General features: G+C 59.9%; 1 protein-coding gene and 1 long non-coding RNA gene across 4 annotated transcripts in view; one reads left to right on the top strand and one right to left on the bottom strand.

The window, feature by feature from the left end:
- The window catches only part of RASA3 (RAS p21 protein activator 3), a 101809-nt gene that overhangs the window by 69271 nt on the left and 16322 nt on the right, over positions 1-16216 (top strand). For all 3 annotated transcript variants that reach the window (XM_019971858.2, XM_019971855.2, XM_019971856.2), the window contains 9 exons: positions 2258-2352; positions 5551-5627; positions 9117-9197; positions 9615-9687; positions 10717-10793; positions 12072-12176; positions 13029-13185; positions 15205-15353; positions 15904-16018. In XM_019971858.2, the coding sequence (XP_019827417.2) occupies positions 2258-2352; positions 5551-5627; positions 9117-9197; positions 9615-9687; positions 10717-10793; positions 12072-12176; positions 13029-13185; positions 15205-15353; positions 15904-16018 (929 nt within the window). The remainder of the gene's footprint in view (positions 1-2257; positions 2353-5550; positions 5628-9116; positions 9198-9614; positions 9688-10716; positions 10794-12071; positions 12177-13028; positions 13186-15204; positions 15354-15903; positions 16019-16216) is intronic.
- Positions 9952-12432, bottom strand: LOC139186270 (uncharacterized). The gene is made up of 2 exons (XR_011569844.1): positions 12291-12432; positions 9952-10996 (listed from the first exon to the last, which is right to left on the bottom strand). It is a non-coding gene; the product is annotated as an uncharacterized lncRNA (long non-coding RNA).

The following is a 16216-nucleotide window of genomic DNA, read 5'->3' as shown; positions in this document are numbered from 1 at the left end:
AGGGGATGGCGCCGCAGCCCCCGGCTCTCGGGATGGCATGTCCCTGTTTCATTTCTAACTTCCTGGCTGTGCCCGACAGGTGCATCTGTCGATGTCTGGAGTCCAGAGTGTGAAAACTGCAGGGCAGAGACCTTGTCTCACCTACCTGGGTACTCTGACTGCCCTTGCAAAACTAGACAGAAGACAGACTAACACGAAGAAACAAGCATTTTCAATTCCTCTTAAAGCGCATGTGGCAGGGAGACACCTCAGCGATGAGGAGGAGCTGGTGACGTGGGCCAGCAGCATAGCTTAGGGAAGGGACGGTGGGTTTTGCAGAAGGGTCAAGACGAAGGAGGGGCTGCGGAGAGTGCGGGACCCTCTGACGCCTCCTCGCTGCTCTGGCTCCACCACCTGTATTGTGGGTGCATGTCCTGAGCCCCCAAGCCCAGCAGCAGGGCGTCCTTCTCCTCAAACCTCCCCCTTCCTGGCGGATGGGACCGGGCCCCAGCGAGGCCACCGGCAGCTCCCAGGGGAGCCAGAGAGGAGGGCGCATCGTTGGGGAGCCTGGTGGGATGGCGTCTGGGAGAAGCATGAGGCAGAAAGATAGGAAGGCAAGGCGCCTGACGAGGCAGGAGGCCCGGAGCCTCGCAGGACAGGCTGCCTTTTCAGTGACCGGGCCGCATCAGCGACCTGCCGCCTGTCCCCCCAGACAGCTGCTGGATGAAGCAAGGGGACAGAAGCTTTGGGGACCCGTGAGGCAGGCCTCCCCGTGAGGCTGCCAGTGCTCCTGTCTCGTGGGAACTGGAACGTATCTTTGCGGAAGCCCGAGATGGAGCCCTCCTCCTTGGAGAGGAGGACTGTGTGTCCTGGGTGAGGGCAGGGCCGGCCCTCCAGCTCTGGGCTCAACAGTGTCGTCTTTGGTGACGAGACTGTGGTCCTGAGTTAGGCTGTGTGTCCTGAGCTCCAAAAGGAAGCAACTGAATTTTAAAAATGTTTAATTTTATGTTGTCCTTTATTGTTCCTATTTCCATATGTGATTTACCGTGTATTTGGGACATGTGTGTACATGTGGATCATGTGCACACACACGTGTACAGGGTGCTCACATGGCCAGGCTCCCCCTCCCCTCCTCTGGTGGACAGTGTGGTCCCCGTGCTCAAGGCCACGGAGTGTGGGGAGGAGGGCAGCCTGGTGCCCTCTGTCACTACAAGCTGTGGGCACGCATCTGCTAACTGCCCATGCGCTTTCCTGGAAAGAAAAGGGTGAATTAACGACGCGTGATGGTTGTAGATATATATTAAACACTACGATTCTGTACCAGGTAATATACATCACACGCGTGTATTTATGTGTATGTTTTCGCTGACGTTCTGACTCCTCAGTACCAAGCCTGTGTCAGGAACGTAAAGCTGTTGAGAGTGGGCATCCTCAAACTTTGGGACCCTAGGAGTTCCCTGCAGACTTTGTGGAAATGCAGATTCCAGGAGGAACTCCTCTGTAGATCCCTCCACCCCGGAGGCTGCTTTCTCATCTGGAACAAGCCCGGGAACTTGCATTAGGAAGCCCGGCAGCTGTTTGGATGCAGAGGGCCCGTGATCACACGTCGAGAGACACTGACTCGTAGACCCAGGCAGGTGATAACCGGCTCATTCCGCAGGCCTGACAGGAACACGTGTGCACGCATGCTACATAAGCTAAACACACACGTTCACACAGTGTGAACCGACTGTGCGTGCTCCCATGAGCTAGGTGTGCACACGCGTGAGTTCTAAGCGGCAGCTCATACAAGCACACACACACACTAGATGTGCACACATGTGAGTTCCCAGCCATGGCTCATGCAAGCGCACACACTTCCAGGGTATCTGCGGCAAAGTCCTCAGCAGACACCACCCACCACGTGTCACAGCATGGATGCTGGGGCAGGAGGGGCTGTGACATGGCTGCCTTGGGTTCCTGTCCCCTCACTGCATCCCACACCCCGCTCCGGGCCCGGGCAGCACCCCTGGCAGAGCCGCCCCCCGGATCTGTAAGATTTCCACCAGCTGCCCCTGAGCCACAGTCTGGGTGACATGGGAGGAGGAGCCCGCCCAGGCCCAGGCTGTGTTCGGGTGGACGTGGCACTTCCGAGACAGAAGTGGCCTCTGTGCCCTTACCACATCGTCCGTCTCCCGTCTGAGATGACTGACACTGATGGTGGAGAGCCTGCCGGCCGGGCAGGTCAGGCGGGCAGATCGGCCCCTCGTGACTGGTCTCCCCTGCACTGGTCTTCCAGGAAAGGTGGCCATCCAGAAGGAAGACCTGCAGAAGTACCACAACAGGGACACGTGGTTCCAGCTGCAGCACGTGGATGCTGACTCCGAAGTGCAGGTGAGGCTCATGGAGCCCACGGGTCCAGGTACCTCGGGGTGCAGGAGACCTGACCGTGGCTGGAGAAGCAGATGCAGGATTCTGGCCTTCAGCGGAAACAGGGGTTAGCAGACTGTGCCCTGGGTGTGTCCTCCTGGGTGGTTCCTTTTGTTTGTTCCATCGGTTGCCGTCAGACTTAGTTGTGCAGCTTAAAAATGTAAAATGCAAAAGAACGTAACAGATAATTGAATACAGAAAGAGAATAAGGTGAGAAAACCTAAGGCTGTGGGCCTCTATCTACTGGAGGCGCCCACGATGTCCTGGCTCCCTGCCCCAAGGAGGACCGAAGGGGTGATGAAGGGCCTGTGGCCTGAGCGTCCACAGGGCCCACCTGGTGCCCCAGCCATGTGTTAACTGGGAGTGCCACCTTGACCAGGCCCGGGGCTTCCCCCCAGCAGGGCCGCTGCCTGGGTCCAGGGTCCAGGAGATGCTCGTCGGGGGGCCTGCTTGCATCTTCTCTTCCCTGGTGACCCTGCCTGTGCTCCTGGTCAGCCTGTCCCCGAGCCCAGGCCATGCCTGGTTCCAGGATCAGAGCCTCTGCCAGCAGCGTGGCAGCCCGGGGCCTGCACTGAGCTCAGCAGAGCGTGGCCCTGGTGCTTTGGGCCTCGGCTTCCTCCCCATCACGTGGGATTTTATAAGCAGCAGGATCACGGACCGAATCCTCTGGGGGGCCCTTGAGCCCTTCCCGGGGGTCAAACAGCAGGGGCACGGACTGAATCCTCTGGGGAGCCCACGAGGCCTTCCCGGGCTCCTGGCCCAGTGTCCACATGCCTCCTCGTGGGCCCAGGGCTTCCACTGAGCTCAGAGCTGTATGCCGGGGCTCAGGATTTCTGCTGTGGACGCCTCGTGACCACTGGGGCCATGCCCAGCCTGTGACAGGGAGATGGCACGTGGGTGCGTTGAGACGCCCAGGATGTGGTGAGGGTGCTCACGCTTGGTCAATTCTGACCGAGGCCCCATGTGCTGCAGGAGGCGGAGGGGCCTGTGATCACTCAGAACGGGGGGCGCGGTCCTGACTGTGACGCCGATGCTGGAGGACGACAGCGGCCGCCGCTGCTTGGGTGGCCCGGAGGCCCCTCCGCGGGAGGCAGTCAGACACGCGTGCTATGCGTGCTTTACTCCTGTCCCCGCTGCCTCCGTCCACACTTTCCCGTCACTGCTGTTCTGAAGAGACGCCACCTGCAGCCGCGGCAAACCCACTGCTCAGTCCCCTGATGTAGACGCTGCTCTGGTGGCGAGTGTAGGTTTCCCTTGCTCTTGCCTTTTTGAAAAAGCTGAGCTTTTAGTTCTGAAGTTGTTATCGAGTCGTAGGAAGTCGCAGGAGAGGCTGCCCAGGGCGTGCTGCTTAGCCTGTTTACGCTCAGACGCGCCGGGTCTGGGTCCTGTCCCTCCCCGGACCCCGCCCGGTGACAGCCGCGCACCTGGGCAGGGCCCCCGACACCACACAGGTCCCCCCAGTCCAGGTGCGCCTGCGTGCGCCCTCGTGGGCTGCCGTGAGCACGCGTGGCCCCCTCGTGGCTCTCAGCCACACCGTCGGAACCACAGCTGCTTTCCTGGAGCCAGCAGCAATGCCTCACTTTCATTTCTGGTTTTAGTAACTTGTGTCCTCTTTCTCTTTTTTAGCATGGTTAGAAGTTTACCAATTTTACTGGTTTTTTTTTTTAATAGCTTTGGTTTATGTATGTTCTCTATTGATTTCCTGTTTTTGGTTTCATTGATTTCTGCTTTGATTCAAGTTGTTTTCTTCTGGCACTTTAGATTTAATTTCTCTCTTTCTAGTTTCCTAAGGTGGAAGCTTAGATTACTGATTTTTAGACCTTCCATCTTTTCCAATATCTGGATTCACTGCTTTGAATTTCCCTCTGAATGCTGCTTTGGCTGCGTCTCATAAATCTTGATGCTTTATTTCACGTCAACTTATGAAAAGAAACAAATTCAAAGTTTTTTTCCCCTGAAACTTCTGCTTTGGCCCTCTTGTTATTTGGAAATGTGTTGTTTAATCTCCATATATTTTGTTATTTTTAGCTTTCTATCTCACTGAGTTCTAGTTCAGTTTCCAGTGTGGTCAGAGAGTGGCTGCGGTGCTTTCTAGACTTGCTGACATGTATTTAAAGCCAGGTTGGTCTGTCCCAGTGGATGTTTCATGTGACCGGGTCTGTGATGCTATTCAGTCATTATTCCCCTCAAATAAGACTGAGAAGTCTATGAAGTCAGCATTTTCAGTGCTCTGCCCCAAGTCTCTCTTCTCTCAGACCAGTGTAATGCAAGAACCCTTGGCAAAGTCTCACTACATCTTGCCTGGGCTCACAGCTAATGAGCAAGGTTCAGCTGACCCTCCTGTGGGAGGGGGACCACCCCAGCCCTCAGCCTGGCAGGGGTTCTGGAGCCACCTCCCTGGAGAGGTCAGGGCATGGCTCCCGTTGGGGTCAGAGCAAGCGCAAGGGACATATGTGTGCAGCCAAGCAGCCAATGGCCCTTGTGTCCGTGGGAGGTTTAGGAAAGGAACTTGGAGACAATTACCCAGTGCTGCTCCGTTCTAAGGAAAGTCATTCTAGTTTAACATCACACTCACTCACAGAAGCACCCACACCATGCTCTTCCTGTTGGACTTTTGGGGGCTGGTCTTCCCCACTCTGTTTGCAGCCCTGATCATGCCCTGGCTGTGTCCACCTGTCCATCCTGCCCACTTACTGTCCTCAGCCAGGGGCCCTTTGCACACACAGCCCCAGCCCAGTTGCATTCCTCCAGCCCTGCCCCCTTCTCCCAGAGCATCCATGAGCACTGACTTCCTTCCTGAAGAGCAGGGCTGAGGCTCCTGGCCTCCGACCAGCCGCACGGCAGACACAGAGACACCAAGATGGCAGCAGAACTGCCCGAGGCCCACAGCATGCAGTGAGCTTAGCCCAAGCAGCGGCCGGACATGCTGCAGACACTGTGCCCTCAGGGCCTTTTCCTTTTGTTTCTTCTGAAGTAGCACTTGCATTAACAGCCTGCTCATCGTAAAGCAGGAGGGCTGGAGACATAAACTCTGGGATCTGAGCTGGGCAGGTAGATGGGCCATGGATGCAATGCAGGGTCAGGTCTCACCAGTGCTTGGTGGGAGCCCATGAGCCCCCGCTGCTCTTGGCCCCTGTGACCCCCTGTCCTTGTGCCTTCCAGGGCAAGGTCCACCTGGAGCTGAGGCTGAGTGAGGTCATCACCGATTCAGGTGTCGTCTGCCACAAACTGGCCACGCGGTAAGACCCGGGACGGCCCCACCGCTGGTCTGCTTGGCCCTGAACCTGACCCTAGGCAGTGGGCAGGTCATGATTTGTAAACAGATGAATCAGGATACCCAGAAACGGGGCTTCCCCAGAGACAGTCTGAACGTCCTCGTGAGGCTCACGCTCACCCTGGAGGCGGCGTTTGGTTTTTGCAAATAGCCAGTCACTCGGGGTGACAGCAGAGGTTGGGGTCACACCCCTGGCTTTTGCTCAAAGAAATGGTGAGTAGGGGGCAGAGTTGGGGTTTGACCTCTGACCACAACCCCCAAATCTCAGCTGCTTCTACCCATAATGCTTGGTGGATGTGCATCTCTTTGTGTGCAGGAGTGTAAGAATCAGTGTGCACACCAGTGTGATTGTGTGCATGCAAGTGTGTAGGAGTGAGTGTGCACCTGAGTGTGCACCTGTCAGTGTGTGCTTGCAGGTGTCTGAGTGTGTGTACAAGTGTGAAGGAGTGTGTACTTATGGGTGTGTGCCTGCATGTCTGTAGGGGTGAGTATGTGTGCAAGTGTGCAGGAGTGAGTTTGCACCTGTGGGTGTGTGCCTGCAAGTGTGTAGGAGTGAGTGTGCACCTGTTGGGTCTGCCTGCAGGTATGTAGAGGTGAGTGTACACATGTGTATGTGCAAGTGTGCGGGAGTGGGTTTGCACCTGTGGGTGCGTGCCTGCAGGTCTACAGGGTGAGCGTGCACCTGTGTGTGTGGGGTCAGCGTAGGCACACACCCCGGTGTGAATGTGACTCTCCCACTGAGACGGGCTCTGGGCAGACGGGTTCTGAACAGGCTTGAGCGCCAGGCTGTGCAGCTGGTGCAGCGACGTCCCTGGGAGGAGGGCTGATGAGCCCACGACACATCTCCCATTGTGCATCCTGGGAGGCAGCATGTTGGATTTCCTTTTCTCTGAGATGTTTGGGAGCCTGCAGTCAAGCCGTCCCCTTGCCGCTCGGAGCCTTCCGAGTGCTGGTCAGTGAGGAGGGGCGGTGCTGGCCGGCAGGTGGCTGTCTGGCAGGCGGCTGGCCCCACGTCCAGGTGCGCCTCCGAGACGCCAGGTGCAGGAGGAGCTGCTCCCCGACTAGGCTGCTGCCAGGACACCTTTGTCCCTGAGGTTCCAGAGAGAGTCCACCATCCTGCCTTCTTCCTGATTCACAACTGGATGTGATAAAAACCCTTTAGCCTTGAACTTGTGCCTTTGGCACAGTGTGGGGCAAGTGAGTCCCTCCTCCTGCTTCCAGCCCCAGGGCCGCGGCCTCCCGCCCTCCCACCCGGCGGGCCACCCTCTGTGCTCCTCCTGGGGAGCTCCACCCACTGTCCCACTGTGGCTGCTGGGCTCCCGAGCCCCCGGGCCTTTAGGGGTGTCAGCCCCTCACACAAGCCCCCTCCCCGGGCCTCTCGGGGTGTCAGCCCCTCACACAAGCCCCTCCCTGGGCCTCTCGGGGTGTCAGCCCCTCACACAAGCCCCCTCCCCAGGCCTCTTGGGGTGTCTGCCCCTCCCTGGGCCCCTCACAGGAGCCCTTGGCTAGCTCACGGCTACATGCCCATCCCTGGAAATGTGCCTAAGATTCTTGTTTAGTGAGAAGTTAGTTCACAGAGGGAGGAGCATGACCCCAGACCAGGTCTGTAGCAGGGAGAGAAGGGCGACATTCCAGAAAGAAGGGTGGAAGGGAAAGACCTGAAGACATTCGCAGATGTTCCCGAAGCCCAGCCTGTTCAGTGGGCACAGAAACGGAAAGAGGGTCGCCCACTCGCAGAGTGGGAGCAGCGGAGCTCTGCCTGGAGAGAGGAGATCCTGTGAAGGGCCAGGACCGCCAGGCCCCTTGAGGGGCAGAAGCCACCCAGGTGCCCGTCTGCAGGCGTGAACGGGACCTCAGTCTCCCTGAGGCAGGAAGGCGGGACGCTCAGACCCTCGGCATCTGAGTGGGGTTAGGGCTCTGCTTCCAGCCAGGATGGGACAGTGGGACACGTGCCTTCTCTCACCTCAAAGAACCAAGAGCTGACGCCGTCTGCACCAGCCATGCGGATGGGGGCGGCCCCCACGGGAGGAAGCAGACGAGGTCACCACAGGCCCACTTTTGTCCCAGACGTGCGTTGGTGACAGCCAGTGAGCTCCCCCAGCAGAGCCCAGGGCGAGTGAGAAGAGACACGGAGCCAGGGCGTCTTCTGCGGGGCAGCACACTTGGTGGCACTCCCTGGACCTGCACGAATGGACGGGGTGGAGCCCCTCAGGACCAGGTGGGCAAGAAGGCTGAGGGCAAAGGGGCTGCAGAGCTGGGGGTCATTAGAGTCTCCCCCAGCCCAGTGGAGAGCACACTCTCACTCGAACACTCAGCAGACCAAACTGTCCCCAGACGAGGCCACCAGCACCTCCCGGACAGAGCTGCAGAGCAGTCTCTTCAAACAAGAGACCACAGCCTCTGATGGCAGAGGGGCCCAGAACCTGGGCACCAAAAATGTGAGGCTCACAGCATCCAGCCAGGAGTTCAAGCAGGAGCAAGGCCTGTCCAGCAACAGACCAGGGCGACAGGTGATGGACAAGGGCAGTCCAAGAGCTGGTGGACCACGGTCCAGACCCAAAGGGAGTCAGGAGCCAGAGCAGTTGATGGAGCAAAGCCTGAGATGGGACTTCCCTGCCGAGGAGCACGTTGGAGGCAGCACACAGGCCAGGGCTGGGAGCCCCTGCCGTGCTGGCCCTCAGGCCCCCAAGAGCAGAGACCGGGTCCTGCTTCCTGCCTGACAGGGCTGCGTACACCTCTCTCGAGCTCCTGGGGTCGGAAGGCAGGAGATTCGCCCTGGAAACTCTGCACTGCGGACAGAGAACGTCACCTGCCGTATCATAAACAGAGGGCTTTGCACCTCCAAGCCAGCAGCCACTGCAGCCACCCCCAGCAGCGCCTCCCCACAAGGGTCTCAGGGTGGACAGTCCAGGACTCTGGCCTCAGAGAGCGGAGATGCCCATCAGAGGAATGATCTCAGTGAGCCCAGACTCCCGCGCGTATCTTCCTGTGTGTGGAAAAGCACTAAACTCCTTAACCCGGGGTGTCTGGGTTTAGTTAACAGTGGCCTTTCGATGTTCCGACCACCTGGCCTTGGTCACAGGCGCTCCTGTGTACCCTGGCGCCTCTCACCTGTTCAGAGCCGTCTGAGACACTGCATCCTGGACTAGGTCCTCAGAAAGCCCACCACGTAAACACGACCCTCAACTCCTATGCTGTGCTTTGTTTCCAGCCAACACTGGAAGTGTGTCTGTCCTCCCCTGGTGCACACACGCTTCCTCTTGCCCCCAGGTGCTTGCTGCCCGCTGACCAGCTGTCCATCTCTGTTTACTAGACGGGAGCCTGGGGAGTGCTTTGCAGGGACTTGTGGCTCTTGGCCTGAGCTGTTGAGACGACTGCTCTGCCAGACCTCAGGGCGGCTGTGAGATGGCCCCTGGGCCTCAGATGCCCTCCTGACCTCCACTTCTCTCCTCAGCATCCTCGAGTGCCAGGGCCTCCCCATCGTGAACGGGCAGTGTGACCCCTATGCCACCGTGACCCTGGCGGGACCGTGCAGGCAAGTACAGCCTCAGCTGCAGGGTGGGAGAGGTCGCTGAGGTGGGGCTTCCCTCCTGAAAGCGGGTGGGCCAGGCAGGCTGTGAAGGCCTCACTTCCTTCTGTTTCCTTCATGGCCTGAAGTCTGTAAGAAGAAAGCCTTCCTGTTCTTCACGTGGGTGTTTCTGGCTCAGTAAAGCGTCCCGATTTGCATACCATCTGGTGCTGGAGACACAGCCGCTGGTGGTTGAGGCCGGGTGGTCTGTGCCCTGGAGGGCTGGGTGATCTGTGCCCCGGAGGGCCAGGTGGTCTGTGCCCTGGAGGCTGGCCGGGTGGTCTGTGCCCTAGAAGGCTGGGTGGTCTGTGCCCTGGAGGGCCGGGTGGCCCAGCCTTGGTGGAATCACAGTGTTTTCCATCCGATCCTTCCCCTCGAATGCAGGTCAGAAGCGAAGAAGACGAAGGTGAAGAAGAAGACCAACAACCCCCAGTTTGATGAAGTGTTTTATTTTGAGGTCGGTGTTTCAGTGGCACAAACACAGTTGATACCCACACCCCGGGGTCTTTGGCAAAACGGCCCTTGGTCACTGCCGCGGAGAGTTCTGGGGTGCTGTGCCTCACCTGGAGTCCCTCCCACTCTGCAGTGTGAACCCCCAGGAGCTCCTTCCTTCCCTGGGCGGAAAGGCTGTGTGCTGCTTCCAGTTTGACCCAGTTTTGTGTTGAATGCTGGCAAATCAATACTTTCCAAATTACCAAGACCTTGGGGTTTTTTGGCTGGCTTGATTTTTTTTTTTTTGCTCCACCCAGTCTCCCCTGAGCAGCAGAGAGAGGCTTGTTTCACCACAAGTAGTGAGGGTTTTGGGGGTGGAAGTAGTGCATTCAAACAAGAGCCCCTTAGAACCAGAACCACCAGTTGGCTGGTGGGTGAGGGCCAGGCTGGCACAGAACTGCCAACCACTGGCTCAGAGGTGCCAGCCCCAGTAACGCTCGAGAGGCCATTGTCCCCCTACAAAGGCCACCATAGGTGAGCATGAGGGTCTCGCTCCCATCTCCATGGTTCACTGCCCAGCGCGGGGAGGGCGGAGCAGCCCTGCCCTTATGTGGCGACCACGGCATTGGGGCTCCCAGAGCAGAATGGGTGCACCACCCTCCAGGAGGCAGTGGGCAGGGTTTCTGGAGTGGGGCTGGTAAGGGTGTACATGGAGTACTGGAGCTGTAGGAAACGAAATGCTAGGGTGGAAAGGTGTAAGGGGACTTTGCAAAGGAACTTGGAGGGATGGGTCAGGATGTGCGGGGGTCACTGGCCTCTTCCACCTGGGCCCTCAAAAGGATGGGCAACGGTGGCCTCATTGGGCGGCTGTGGAGGCCTGGAGGCACAGCCTGAGAGCCTGGGGGAAGAAACTGTGCCGTCCTGGGATGTGCTTGTTGTAGCCAGGAGGAAAAGGAGGCCAGCCCCCCCTCATGGGGTGCACCTGCAGGCTGTGCAGGAGTGAGCCAGCAGCCAGGGGCAGCGGAGGCCTGACGCTCGCTCTCCGTGCCCGCAGGTGACCAGGCCCTGCAGCTACAGCCGCAAGTCCCACTTCGACTTCGAGGACGAGGATGTGGACAAACTGGAAATCCGGTGCGTGAGGGCATTTGGGGTCAAGATTCCCAGGCTGTGCGCTTGGGCTCCTGCCGCCTGCTGGGCCCTTGTGCTGTGTTTGGAAACTGGGCGACACCCATGAAGCTTATGCTGAACGGTGTTGGATCGCGACCTCCAAAGATTCAGCTTCAGGACCCGGGACCAGGCTTGATCACTCAGAGCTCTGTGTGGCACGAGTTCTACTACAGTGAAAAAGGAGAGAGAAAGCTTCTGACACAGACATCAGAAGGGGGATGGGGAGTACCCCCTCGCTAGTCTGATCAAGGCTTTAAGTACTTTAGCCAGACCCACTCCCACAGCGTACTCTTAAGATAGCAAGGTTAGTCAGAAGGTTCCTGTTAGAAGGAAGAAACATGTCCTTGAGCAAGGTATCGTTCTTATATAATCATTAGTACAGAGCTTAAGGAAAAACATACCTTTGAGCAAGATGAATTGTTCTGTATGGTTGTGTAAAAAGTTAGTCTTAAAGATTGTTGTCATAACAACTCAGAGTTTAAGAAAAAATGTCTTACGTGACTAAGACAAAGCGATGTAGAAAAAAATGTTTGTCCCTTTCTCCTCCTCGAGGGCCCCGGACTCCTTGCCAACCTACATAAGATGTAACTGTCTCATCTACAGACAGGAACCTCAGTTTTCTGGATCATTTTAGCACGAGGATGCTGGGAGGTGGCTGGAGGACACATGGTCTGTGTCTACTTTGCAGTGTCTTCCTGGGTGCAGTGCAAAGGTTCCAAGCCCCTCTCTGTGTGAGGCCTGGCCTGGCACACGGTTCCACTGCTTCAGGGCCCCGCGGTGGGGCCTCTAGCGCAAGGTCCGGCATCCCTCTGGGCCTCGCCAGCCCTCTTGCCTCTGTGGCTGCAGCTCCACCCCCTGTGTCTGGGGACAGATCATAAGCCTGAGTCTGGGGTGGCCACAGTGGGTCTGACCACCATGCTCATGAGAACCATAGGGCTTCTCTAGATTTGACACCGTTTAAGTTTGCTTTCCTGTGGGTCAGGACTTCCCTTGAAGCCTGAGGTTCTGACACTCAGTTGGGGGCAGTCTGGGGTCTGTCCTGCAAGCCCAGCCTCCACATAGCAACAAGCCATGGGCTGGGGCTTTGGGCGAGCCACTCCCCCTCCGAGGGCCTGAGCGCTTGGATCTCAGGCTTCAGCTGTGCTCAGAGTGGCCTGTGGGCCTGTCCTGCCCCAGCTCTGAGCTTCAGGGCTCCCATTGCCTGGCCACCTGGTAAGAGGCCCCATGCCTTCTGCCTTCCAGGGTGGACCTGTGGAACGCCAGCAACCTGAAGTTCGGGGACGAGTTCCTGGGGGAGCTGAGGGTCCCGCTGAAGGTGCTGCGGCAGTCCAGCCCCCACGAAGCCTGGTGAGGCCCCCACAGCCCGGCAGCCCCGACAGTGGCTTCACCGCCCTGTCCCACCACTGGGGTGGGGGCAGGCGCAGATCACTCGCCTCACACCTCACCCCAGAGCCCACTCACCTGTGAGCATGTGGGCAGACGGTGCTGTGCCCAGGGAGCGTCCGTCCCAGGAAACTGGAATTCCTGTTTCGGTTCCCAGGCGGCCCTGCCTGACCAATAGCCTGGCCTTGGGATGGGGCTGGACGGGAGGCCTGCTGGTGGTCAGTGGCTCAGCTGCTTCATACCTCAGGCTGCCTGGCATGGGCGCTCAGGGCAGCTGGGTGCTGCAAGGCCACGGATAGGCTGGGAGGACAAGGGTATCCGTCAGGAGCACCGCTGGGTGCCCCTGTGCCTGGGGCCACCCAGCCCATAGTACAAGCCCTCCCTCCCCACTAACGTCCATTCCTGAGGGTCTCTCCACCCGGGGCTGCTCAGTGATGGCCATTTTCCAGGGTCAGTCTCCAGGGTAAATGGTTTTATTGCAGTCTCCTGCACTGCTCACGGCCCTGCCTGTTCCTCCCACTCCCACACCCCCTTCTGAGTCTGTGGCTCTGTGATCAGCCCAAAGTGAGCGACCATGGGGGCTTGCCCCCATGCAGACTCTGGGGGCATCAGGTGGGGGACTCTCCAGGTGCAGGGACTCTGTGGGAGGGGTCGGGGGCGGCCACTGAAGGGTGGGGATGCGGAGGGGGTGTCCTGCAGAGTGTCCACGAGACCCCTCGCCTCAGACGCTGACCCAACCCGTGTCAGGAGGACCGCTGTGGCAGGGTCCCTGGGGAGCGGCGGCCTCATGCCGCCTGTCCGTGGGTCCCGCACCAGGTACTTCCTTCAGCCTCGGGACAACGGCAGCAAGAGCTTAAAGCCAGGGGATCTGGGCTCCCTGCGCTTGAATGTGGTCTACACGGAAGACCATGTTTTCTCCTCCGACTACTACAGCCCCCTGAGGGACCTGCTGCTGAAGTCAGCGGATGTGGAGGTACCTGCATGGCCCCCCCCATGGCCCTGCCCGCCTCCACCCGGCACCTGGCAGCCTCCCCCCACCCCCGCCCCTCAGCCTGGACCTCCCAGCCTGCCTAGTGCTCAGGACCGTCTGTGTCTCCCTTTACTGGGGGTGGGGACCCCACAGCCCACAGGAGAGCCATGGGAGCCCCATAGCCCACACAGGAGCCATGGGAACCCCACATCCCCCATGGGAGCCCCAGGAATCGTACACCCCACACAAGAGCCACAGGAACCCCCACACCACCACAGGAGAGCCATGGGAACCCCCACACCCCCACACGAGAGCCTTGGGAACCCCACACCCCCACATGTGAGCCACGGGAACCCCACACCCCCACATGTGAGCCACGGGAAACCCCACACCTCACACGAGAGCCACAGGAATCCCACACCCCCACAGGAGAGCCACGGGAAACCCCACACCCCACGAGAGCCACGGGAACCCCCACACCTATGTGAGAGCCATGGGAACCCCACACCCCCACACGAGAGCCATGGGAACCCCCACACCCCAACATGAAAGCCACGGGAGCCCCCACACCCCAACACAAGAGCCACGGGGACCCTTACCCTCCACACGAGAGCCACGGGAACCCCCACACCCCCACATATGAGCCATGGGAACCCCACACCCCCACATGTGAGCCACGGGAACCCCATGCCCCCACACGAGAGCCACGGGAACCCCACACCCCCACAGGAGAGCCACGGGAACTGCCACACCTATGTGAGAGCCACGGGAACCCCACATCCCCCATGGGAGCCACAGGAATCATACACCCCACACGAGAGCCACAGGAACCCCCACACCCCCACACAAGAGCCACGGGGACCCCCACACCTATGTGAGAGCCATGGGAACCCCACACCCCCACATGAGAGCCACAGGAACCCCCACTCCCCACACAAAAGCCACGGGACCCCCACACCCCCACACGAGAGCCACGGGGACCCCCACCCTCCACACGAGAGCCATGGGGACCCCCACCCTCCACACGAGAGCCACGGGAACCCCACGCCCCCACACGAGAGCCACGGGAACTGCCACACCTACATGAGAGCCACGGGAACCCCACATCCCCCATGGGAGCCACAGGAATCACACACCCCACACGAGAGCCACAGGAACCCCCACACCCCCACACAAGAGCCACGGGGACCCCCACACCTATGTGAGAGCCATGGGAACCCCACACCCCCACACGAGAGCCACAGGAACCCCCACTCCCCACACAAAAGCCACGGGGACCCCCACACCCCCACACGAGAGCCACGGGGACCCCCACCCTCCACACGAGAGCCATGGGGACCCCCACCCTCCACATGAGAGCCACGGGAACCCCACACCCCCACACGAGAGCCACGGGAACTGCCACACCTACGTGAGAGCCACGGGAACCCCACATCCCCCATGGGAGCCACAGGAATCATACACCCCACACAAGAGCCACAGGAACCCCCACACCCCCACACAAGAGCCACGGGGACCCCCACACCTATGTAAGAACCATGGGAACCCCACACCCCCACACAAGAGCCACAGGAACCCCCACTCCCCACACGAGAGCCACGGGGACCCCCACACCCCCACACGAGAGCCACGGGACCCCCACACCCCCACACGAGAGCCACGGGGACCCCCACACCCCCACACGAGAGCCACGGGGACCCCCACACCCCCACACGAGAGCCACGGGAACCCCATGCCCCCACACGAGAGCCACGGGAACCCCACAACCCCACACAAGAGCCACAGGAACCCCCACCCCCACACAAAAGCCACGGGGACCCCCACACAAGAGCCACGGGGACCCCCACCCTCCACACAAGAGCCACGGGAACCCATCAGGCCCGAGACTTGCGGTTTCTCTGACTGTGACCCCAGAGTCGCGGGCGGGTTCTCTGCACAGCGGCTGGTGCTGCGTGTGGGTGGTGGGTGTGGCTCCTGGAGTGGGCTGGCAGGCAAGGGCTCACTTCCCGCACCCTGCCCCAGCCTGTCTCCGCATCGGCAGCCCACATCCTGGGCGAGGTCTGCAGGGAGAAGCAGGAGGCGGCCATCCCACTGGTGCGGCTCTTCCTGCATTACGGCCGGGTGGTGCCCTTCATCAGCGCCATCGCCAGCGCCGAGGTCCGCAGGACCCAGTGAGTGCCAGCTGGGCCTGAGACCCTCTGGGGTCCTGGCCTGCCGAGGGGCAGGGCGGGGGCCCAGGGAGCTGGAGGGAGCCACGCGGACTTCACCAACACTCTGGCTCTTTCACAACTGTGCCTTTCGTCCTGGGAACGAGGTGGGGGGTGGGGCAGGCGAGCGGGGAGCTGGGTGCCTGGGGGAAGCTCAGTTCCAAGGTCGGGGCTGCGGGGTCAGCAAGAAGCCCGCATCAGGGGCCGGGTCCCTGCTCCCCAGGGCCTGCCACTGTTCTGGGAGGTGGGCTTTGCTGGGACCAACAGCTCAGAAAGATCCATACGTGTCTGTGGAGATGTGGCGAAGACACCCTTTGCCCCTGGGGCTGTCATGAGTCCCTGAAGACCAGATGTGGCTCTTGAAGTGCAGGGCCCTGGGGGCCCCGTGGTGGCCATAGTGGTGGGGGGTTAGTTATGCAGCAGGCAGGCCTGGACCTCTGGGTGCTGCAAGGCGTTCGTTGGTCAGGGCAGCCCCCCACTCCCTGGACACCTCCCTATCCATGCTGTTTTCTAGGGACCCCAATACGATCTTCCGAGGGAACTCGCTGACATCCAAGTGCATCGATGAGACGATGAAGCTGGCAGGCATGCAGTACCTACACGTCACCCTGAAACCCACCATAGAGGAGGTGAGGGCCCGCAGGAGGGGAGGCTGGGTGCCCCCGGAACCCAGAGCTGTCGCCGCCACACCAGCCTCCCAGCCTCCCGAGGGTGCCTCCAAGCATCCCAGAGTCTCCCTCATTTTTCAAATTAAAAAAATACTTCAGAAAGTCCATTGTTCTGCTCATACAGGAGGACCCAGGGAGGACACCTCCCTCCCCGGTCCT

Source organism: Bos indicus, chromosome 12 (genome assembly GCF_029378745.1).
Source record: "Bos indicus isolate NIAB-ARS_2022 breed Sahiwal x Tharparkar chromosome 12, NIAB-ARS_B.indTharparkar_mat_pri_1.0, whole genome shotgun sequence".
NCBI classification, from domain to species: domain Eukaryota; kingdom Metazoa; phylum Chordata; class Mammalia; order Artiodactyla; family Bovidae; genus Bos; species Bos indicus.
This window is presented reverse-complemented; position numbering and strand designations above follow the sequence as displayed.